This window comes from Adiantum capillus-veneris, chromosome 19 (assembly GCF_014529385.1).
Source record: "Adiantum capillus-veneris isolate H3 chromosome 19, ASM1452938v2, whole genome shotgun sequence".
NCBI classification, from domain to species: Eukaryota; Viridiplantae; Streptophyta; class Polypodiopsida; order Polypodiales; family Pteridaceae; genus Adiantum; species Adiantum capillus-veneris.
The window spans coordinates 67,640,003-67,649,461 of NC_140949.1; the positions used below are offsets into that span (position 1 = coordinate 67,640,003).

The window sequence follows — 9,459 nt, forward strand, 5'->3', positions numbered from 1 at the left end:
TCCAAAAGGGAGGCCATCTTCAAAAGAGCCATGTGCAACAATGGGCTAAAAAGACCCTAAGGTTCAGCCCATTAAGACTTCCAAAATGCTAAGGTTCCAAAATTCAAAGGTTGTGTCCAAAGGTCAACCATAGGGGAATTGGATGCTTTTTGTGTGTCCAAAAAAGTCTTTACAAATCCCTACTTAGGAGGGGGCGAGCCTTGCTTGTAGGGGATGAGAGAGAAAGTCACACACACACACACACACACACACACACACACACACACACACACACACACACACACACACACATACACAAGCTCCCTTTACACAAAGGGAATGAGGAACACATGTCAGCTCCCTAGCCCAGATGCCCACAAGGTGTACCCAATTCCTATTGGATGGCCTTGGAGGTGGACCAATGAGAATTAGGCTAGAGTAAATCTAGTTTAATTAATTAAAAACCACTTAATAAAAGAACCAATGAGAATTAAGTCCTCTAGAAGACTATTGGACAGTCTCCCAAGGGGTCCAATGAGCATTCAGCAGCCCAATGGCTTGCCTGATTCCTATTGGCCAGGAGGCAAAGGGGTCCAATGAGAGTTTAGTTGAATTATTAAATTACCTAAAGCTCTCACAAAAGGGGAAAGGGGGACACATGTCAGAAGGCTATCATTTATACTGCTTAATTACCATTGGCTAGGCCTGGGGAGGTCCAATGAGAGGAGAGCATGAGCAAATAGCAAGAGGGGTCGACCAAGAGAGAGAGGGGGCTGATTTTTGCAAGGCATTATCACACACACACTCACACAATCTCATGTGTGAAGTAAAGAAGACTCTCTCTCCTTCTCAAGCTTTAATGGAAAGCTTACCACCTACTCCAAGCTTGTGAGAAGGGAGGCCTACACCAACAACTCTTGGCTTTGTGATGCAAATTCAACCAAGAGCCAAGCTTCAATGCATGCTCATCTCCTCTACCATGCTAATTACTAAGCTAAGCTATGCTAATATGAGTGATTATGTGAGGAGATGTACATCTTTCTCGTAAGAATACTCCTTCTTCCTCTCAATCTACTCTCATACCCTGCTAGCTCTCACCATCTTTGAAGGTGTGTGAGGTCTTGGGTCTGAGACCGGGGATAATTGATGTTGTGTTTGCTAAGTGTTTTGCTTAGTGCATGAAGCTTTTTCATCTTCATTGCACTAGCTAGTCTTGAAGGAACACAAAGAATTGTATTGTACAATGTCTCTCTTGATGGGAGAAACCATAATACAAAGCCTTTGGGAGGGGGGACCAGCTCCATGCAAATCCGGTCCTCAATTGTTGTCAATAGCTTAATTTCTCTCTCTTTTGAAAGTATTGTTCATGCTATCTAGCTAGGTGTTATGTTTTTTGTTGCTCTCTCCACCCAAGCACTCTTGTAATTCTCATTAGGAATCTATTCTAATGAAATGCCCACTATGTTCATGCTAATTTCCGCTACACGCAAGTTTTTAGGCCATTAAATGTTACACTCTTCATAATATATGCCTTTTTGTTGTGCATAACCCTTTGCAACAAGTCGAGCCTTATAGCGATCAATCTCACCATCCGGCTTGCGTTTCAACTTGTAAACCCACTTTGTACCAATGGCTTTTTTGCCATGAGGCAAATCACATAAAGTCCATGTGTCATTTTCTATAAGTGCATCATATTCTGATTCATGGTAGCCATTTTGTATTTTACCAACCCCCATAACCAGATAAGAGGCATTGTTTGCACACGTAATTGTATTCCCATGAGGGACAAACTCAAGAGAGGTAAACAAATCACGATGTGAGGTAATGTGCTTTGTAGCACCACTCTCAAAATACCACACATGTGAATCTGTAGCAACTGACAAGCATACATCATGGACAATAGGATCATAAGTACACTTTGCACTAAAAGCCCACTTTGCATCTACATCAGCATCACAATCTCCTTTCGCAGAAGACTCTACAATAGCTGCACTTGTATTGGACCATGTAGTCGATCCAACCTCTTTCTCCTTAGCCTCTTTTGCCTTCAATTTCGGACACTGCTTGATCAAGTGATTATTAGCTTTACAATAATGGCAACGCATCTTCTTTTTGCCCTTATCACCATAATTCCTAGATGAAGTGTTGCTAGCGGAAGCATTAGGAACATAAGATTTTCTACACGCAAAAGAACCATGAGAAGTGGTTACATTTTTGTTATCACCTTTTCTTTGAGAAGCAATAAAAGTTTGTTCAACTGCACACTATTTAGCCCTGTTTTTTTTGGAAAGTGATTCTTGCAATAGCAATGTGCATAATGCATCAAACTTGACAACTTCAGGATTTCCTTGGGTCATAAGTCTCCAAGTACTAGCAAAAGTCTTGTAAGAATCTGGCAAAGCATCAAGAATTGTCTGCACAAGGAAACTATCAGAAATGACTTCACCTGCAGAAATAAGTTGCTCGTTTATATCCTTGACACCAACAAGGAAAGTGTCCATTTCATCTTCTTCATGCATAATCGTCGACTCTAGCTCTTTACGCAGCAATGCAATTTTAGCCTCGTTGCGACATCCATAAAGATCACCTTTAATATCCCAAGCCTGTTTTGTAGATTTTGCTGAATGAATGTGAGGAGTGATAGTGCGCTTCACAGACAATGCAATCAATGCACGAGCCTACACATCTCTTACATCCCAACGAGCTTGCTCAACAATCGCAAAACAATTCTAACAACATCAATCATGCTAGAAAAACCTGCAACATACCTCAACATCCCCTGTATCCACAGAACCAGGACCTACATCAATGCCCTGCACAATGTCCCAAATGCCCTTTGATACAAGGACATGCTGCATCATGTAAAGCCACATAGGGTAATTGTCCCCGTCCAATTTGTCCTTGGCAGCTAACATCTTGAACACATCTGTGTTGTTGTCAGCCACGGCGAATGCCTACACTTGATGTGAAGACTGCTCGAAAAGAGGAGAAACAAAGTGAGACCATCACGTGCTATATAGTACAACCCGTAGAAGACTCTTAGGGACCTATTATGCAGAAAACGACACTGACAAAAATTCTGCATAAAATGACAAGATTACCTGCATAGCACTGCCTGTAGTGGAAATGGAAGCCGAAATGAGCTCAAAATCGAAGATCTGAGCAGACCTAGCTCTGGAGCTTCCCCTAAGTATTTGTCGACCTGCCTGTTGACGCTCATCAAAGCTCACATAAATCGGAGAAAGTGAGTAGGTGTGTGCTAGAGCTGCTGGCGACTAAGCCCGATAGGATGCAACCTACTATGATACCAATTGTTTTGGAATTAGGGTTGCAAAAAAACACACACCGTTTGGAGAAGACGAAGGAAGCTCAAGGCACACAACATAGAGTATATTACTTAACGTGCAATGGAAAGATAAGATAGCCCTAGAGTGATGGATGTATATACAATGCATGGGGGGAAAAACCTCCTAGTGAGGGAAAAAATGCCGTGGCGGTCCTAAGTGTTCACACACATCACTACCACATGTATATGGTAACAAAAACTAGGGCCAACATTCACTAAAACGCTATATAGTAATCATGGTAGAAAAGTGTGCCATCATACATCGGATGGTTCGCAATCGCCGCTTAAAACCAAGTGAAATGACCGCATTGAAAATCAACTTGATGCAAGTGCCTCAAGTCTTGTGCCGGAGCAGGCAGTGGCCATGTGTGACACAGGCCTAAAGTGTATCCGTTGGTTGCTGAGTCATGGAACTTTTGCCCGGCAACTGCAAATTGGCGAATAGAAAGATATGTGTATGTTATAGATAGGGTTGCCTTCGGGCCCCTTTCCTTTATCCCCTGTGTATCTGCTTGCACCCACTTGAGCGGGGTGCTGTCCTTTATCCTCCGGTTGCCAATTAGTCATGAGGGTTGCCAATGTATTATGCACACAAATCAAGCCCACCTCCCGCGCACACAGCCCACCTCTCTCTCTCTCTCTCCTCTCACACACACGACTCACTCACAAGCCCATCAGAAACTTCTTTGGCACCGTCAAGCTCATCGATGCTCTTTACACACGCAAACGAGCTCATCAGATCAGACCGCCTCTCTCTAGGCTAGCTATATCTCACATTGTGTGTGTATATCTCTCTCCTCTCTTTTTCTGCCCTTTATTTTGATCAGATCAGATTTTTACCCACAGTTCCATTATGATCATCAAGCTCAACGCTTCGTAATCTCTTGGTCAAACCTTGCAACTCTCTTCCTCATTCCACAGGCCATAGGGAAGGTGGGCACTTGGGCAGTCCACACCCCCCCCACACACACACACACACGAAGAACCCCCCTGTTTAACATGCGGGCGTTATAATGATTGCTGAAATCCCTTCTTCAGCTTTTACTTCTGGAATCTGCCTTCCTCTCTCTCTTTCTTCCTTCTGATCTTTGCACTTGGGCATTCAATTTCCACACACCCACATCCCTTCCAGCCTTCCAGGGCAGGCGCAGAAGAGAAGCAACTTCTCAAGCTTACAAATCTCTTCCCCTCTGGGCTCCCTTTTTGGGTACTCTGTGTTCCTCCTAAAGCTCTGTGTGGGGCCTTCTTAGTGTCCTCTTGGCATCTTTCAAAACAGATAGAGAGATAGAACTCTCATCTCCAACAGAAGCACCCACCTAGGATAGAGTGGGCGACTCCGACCTCCGACCTTACACTTTGCTTGAGATCCCGATTACAGTAGTGCCAACTGGGAACACAGACTATACAACCAGAAGGTGCCGAAGATCTCTCTTTAAGCCATAATTGGGTGTTCTGCACACTTCTCTTCTGCCATTGCACTGTCTGTGTTGGCGCTTTAATTGAGGTGATAATGCGTGATTTCTTCTGTATCCAAAGGTTGGAAAGAAAAGCAGGTTTGAAGCAGAACAGAGCTTGTATGTGGAGCACTCACAGACGTGCAAGGAAAATTCTGCTCTTGTAAGTGCAAGCAAAGGGAATCAGCAGGAAAGCAGACTTAGTCGGGCTTCTTCTTTGTGGGAATTGATAGAAGCCCGCGCCCACACACACACACACACACACACACACAGAGAGAGAGAGAGAGAGAGAGAGAGAGAGAGAGAGAGAGAGAGTCGCTAAATTGCACAAAGTGGCCCTTTATTTTTCCCCTGCTGGGGACACTGTGTTTTACTAGGAATGAGGTCTCCAAGGTTTCCTTATGCAAACTTGTAAAGGGGAGCTTGGTCTCCTGTAGCTGCTATTGAGGTTGCCCTTTTTCCCCTATTCAAATCTCGGGGATGCAGGGGAGGGTCAGTGAGTGCAAATGCGACACACCCAACGGTGCCTCCGCACCTTCTGAGGATGGGCAAGTGTATAAAGGCGAGCGCACATGTCAAGCAGAAGAGCAAGTGTATAGAGATGGACACATCTGTGATGAAGATGGGCTACAGACTATGAAGAATACATCGTCGTCATCATCACCCTCACCGACAAGCTCGTCGTCATCCACATCTCTAGAATCCTTATCGCACTCTTCCGACGACCCACCTCTACTACCTCGCCCCTTTCCAGACGAGGTCCTTGAGCATGTGCTAGCTTTTGTCACCTCTCACAAGGACCGCAACTCAGTCTCTCTTGTTTGCAAAGCTTGGCTGAAAGCAGATCGGTGGAGTCGAAAAAATGTTTTTATTGGCAATTGCTACTCTTGCTCACCCAATATCCTGACGCGGCGATTTCCTCACGTCAAGAGCCTAACACTGAAAGGCAGGCCACGGTTCTCTGATTTCAACCTTGTTCCACCCCATTGGGGAGCTAATATACAGCCCTGGCTTCAGGAGCTTGTGTTGAAGGACCCCTACCCCTTCTTGGAGGAGCTCAGGCTCAAGCGCATGACCATAACAGATGAGGGTTTAACTTTGATAGCACACCGATTTCCAAATTTTCGGGTATTGGTGCTAACTTTCTGCGATGGATTCTCAACAGATGGTCTCGCAACCATTGTGAGGAATTGCAGGTATTGAAACTTATGGCTTTTAATCTTGTGTTGCTATTTCACCATCTCATATATGTGTTGAATCCTATGATTCAGAAAGGCTTGATGCAAATTCAAGCTCTGTAAGGAACAGCCACTTGACAAACTAGCACCTTTAATTGTATGATGTGTTTGAGTCATGCACGCTGGGCTCAAAGGATTTACTCATTTATTTTGCATGCAGTCACATATTTCCTGGTTATATTGAACCTTCAGTAAGCATCTCTTATCGCAACGGTAAAAAAAGCTTAATGATGTTCAATTTTTTGTTGGTTTGATCATCTTGATTTACAGGAACCTTAGTGAGCTGGATTTGCAAGAGTGCCTAATTGATGACAGGGGAGGTGAGTGGCTAAGCTCTTTCCCGGAGACGTGTACGACTTTAACGTCCCTCAATATCACTAGCTTGAGCAGTGAAGTGAGATTTGCAGACCTAGAGAGACTTGTTGCCAAATGCAGTCAGCTGCAGAAGTTAAAGCTTAGTAGGAATATTACCTTGGACCAACTGCGGCGTCTATTGCTACTACGGGGACCATCCCTTAAAGAGCTTGGCATTGGCTCTTTTATCCAGGATGTGAATGGTGCAGGAATGGATCAGCTAGAAAATATGTTTGCCAGATGCAGGAACATGAGGGCTTTGTCTGGTTTTTGGGAGGTTGTACCTCTTTATTTGCCACTCATATATCCGATCTGCCATTATCTGAGGGAATTGAACCTTAGTGAGTCGCCAATCACAAGTTCCGAGTTCATGAAGCTGATCAGTCAGTGCCATTCACTTCAATGTCTTTTGGTACATACATCCCCCCCCCCCCCCCCCCCCCCCCGGGCCCTTTCTTTCCTTCAAGTTTTTTGTGTGTGTACGCTGTATGGATATACCTTCTTTGTATTGCATGATGGTGTGTTTTGTAAATAGTACACTTCATGTTAGAGATAGGGCTAAGGAGGTAGAGACAATGAGCCATTATGATTAAGGGAAAACAAACTAACTTAATTTGCATCGTCCATGATGTGTGTACGATTAATCTCTTTTAGAAATGAAGAGAAGAATCCTAGGGCTTACATATGATCGGGTGGGATCCATGACATCACGTTGCAAATGGAGGACGTCTACCTCTCTTCGTAGGGATGCTTTTGGCTCTCAGTGAAATGCATATCTGGACAAGTCGGCTTCACATGGGTTGGTTCATGCATATAGTAGATGATGGGGGTAATCATAACATACAAGTGAGTGATTGAGGATCATAGGCTTAAAGCCTGACTTACGCATGTGCACACTTGCAAATGAGCAGACTCACTCACAGGCTTTCAAATACATACATCCAAGATTTAGCACGGGAATGTAGTCGAGAATCAAGATGCCCAGTTCTACATCCAATATTAGTCAATTTTTTGCATGATGGAGGTGATGGTCACTACTGCTACCACGAGTCCATGACTTGCACTTTGCTTAAGAATGAAGTTATGTTTTCTGCGGACACATGTAGGTGTACACACATCCAACAATTAGCATGGGTATATCTAGTAAAGGTGGTTTTACTGGCTCTCCCGCTCTATCAATGCTTTCTTTCCTCTTATGCAGATTCATCATTCCTATTGAGGATTAAACTCGGCTGTCCTTACACCCACAAATACCTTAGCTGTCGAGCGACAATTTTCTTGGCATCAATGAGCCTTTAGAGAGACATTAGGCATTTTGTTATGCTATCCTTGATAGCATCTCACAAATCTTGGTTTATGTGGCATTGTTGTCCTGGAAAATTCTGTGTGCATGTGGAGTTCTAGAGAATTTCGGATTTGTATGTTACGGGCGAATGACTTCTTGCTGATTAAATTGTGGTGTCACAGGTGCAAGACCTTGTTGAAGACAGAGGTCTAGAAGCAGTTGCAGAAACATGCCAAGACCTAAGAGAGTTGCGGGTTATTCCTTGTGATTTTACTGATGGGGGCAGGAGCTTGGTAACAGAAAAAGGCATGGTCGCCATTTCAAGAGGGTGCAAGGAGCTAAGGTACATACTCTATTTCTGCAATCAGATGACGAATGCAGCTATGGAGGAATTTGCTAGCAACTGTCCAAAAATGACGCATTTTCGCCTTTGCATAATGAGACCCTGGGAGCGTGATTATGTAACAAATGATCCAATGGATGAAGGATTTGGGGCAATAGTGAGAACATGTTCAGGTCTTAAGCGACTCTCTGTTTCAGGATTGTTGACGGATCGGGCGTTTGAGTTGATTGGCAAGCATGCGAAGGAGATGAGGTCCCTGTCTTTAGCCTTTGTCGGTGATAGCGGGTGTGCAATGGAGTACCTAATGCAAGGATGTGAGAGCTTGAAAAAGCTTGAGATCAGGGATTGCCCCTTTGGAGATGCTGGCTTGCTTTCCGGCATACCGAGATTCTATCAAATGCGGTGCCTTTGGATGTCGGCTTGTGATCTTTCATTAATGGCTTGCAGAGCACTTGCGAAACAGATGCCGCTTCTCAATGTAGAGATGATAGTTGAAGATGATAGGGCCATTTCAAGCAGATTGCAGAGGTCATCACATGAAGGCAATGGAAAAATGGAGGATGAGCAGGTCCGTGTTGATAAGCTCTACTTTTATCGGACGGTGGCAGGACCGCGCACCGATACTCCACCATTTGTGTATACACTCTAATGAGTCTTGAGCCATTACATACACAGTTCAATCAATTTGGGAGCAAAATCCATGTTGATACTGATGCTGGTGGGTAGCTACAAATATGGGTGAGGAATCTTTTGACAAGGATTTTTACCCAAGCCAGCATCTTGTGATCGTCATCAAGTGATGTTGTCGCCTCCAAAAGTCTGAAAGCATGGCTAGAATGCTAATGCCTTCGGCTATGCAGTCGCTGCGAGCGACATGTTGTAGTGATGCATTATACCATGGCTCTCTCACCTTTTTGATTTTTTCTTTTGTATTTATGGAGATGGAGATGGAGATGGGCAAGTCAGAATCACCACCATTCTTTCCTTTGCAGGGCTCTGCTGAATTGAATTGAATCCATGTATCAATGAAGCTTCTACTCATTTGATAGACCATGGGGTTTCAGTTCTTTTTGTAAGATTAGCGCAACATCAAAGCCTGTTCCCCCCCCTAAATCCCCCCCACTTTCTCCCCTCTTTTCTGGTGACAAGCCCTTGTTCAAATGTGCTAATTACTCAAAAAAGGTTGATTTGGTGCTCTTTTTGTTTGATCATAGCTCTGAATTAATGCCAGTGCAGGAGATGAGTGGTTATGTCGTATTCGCACTTCCCTGGGGGTTCCATCATCTGGTTGTGGCATGTGGTCTCCAACAGAAAGATAACTTTATTGCCTACAACCTCTTTACATTTTGAAAGCATGTTTGGTTGGTTTGATTCTAGCTGCATTTGCAATTCAGTCCAAATGAGATCTCACCTTAATTTTGCTTGTCAATTGTTGCTACTGCTTCATAGTATGTTACTCA

At 44.1% G+C, this 9,459-nt stretch overlaps 1 protein-coding gene across 2 annotated transcripts; it reads left to right on the forward strand.

Moving 5' to 3' along the window:
* Positions 1-4,195: 4,195 nt before the first annotated feature.
* LOC147434180 (protein AUXIN SIGNALING F-BOX 2-like) lies at positions 4,196-9,195 on the forward strand. 2 transcript variants are annotated; one of them, XM_086490749.1, is made up of 4 exons: positions 4,196-5,975; positions 6,288-6,783; positions 7,839-7,999; positions 8,197-8,362. In XM_086490749.1, the coding sequence occupies exons 1-4, from the start codon at positions 5,260-5,262 to the stop codon at positions 8,219-8,221; spliced, it is 1,398 nt and encodes a 465-aa protein (XP_086346875.1). In that variant the 5' UTR covers positions 4,196-5,259; the 3' UTR covers positions 8,222-8,362. The 2 variants fall into 2 exon arrangements, with proteins under 2 accessions (XP_086346875.1, XP_086346874.1); XM_086490748.1 differs by having other exon boundaries at positions 4,212-5,975; positions 7,839-9,195.
* The last annotated feature ends 264 nt before the right edge of the window (positions 9,196-9,459 follow it).

Bases quoted from the DNA above. Each gene is read 5' to 3' on its own strand.
- LOC147434180 (XM_086490748.1), top strand. From the start codon at position 5,260: ATGCAGGGGAGGGTCAGTGAGTGCAAATGCGACACACCCAACGGTGCC. The intron at 5,976-6,287 runs GTATTGAAACTT...CTTGATTTACAG, and splicing joins ACCATTGTGAGGAATTGCAG to GAACCTTAGTGAGCTGGATT. The intron at 6,784-7,838 runs GTACATACATCC...GTGGTGTCACAG, and splicing joins ATTCACTTCAATGTCTTTTG to GTGCAAGACCTTGTTGAAGA.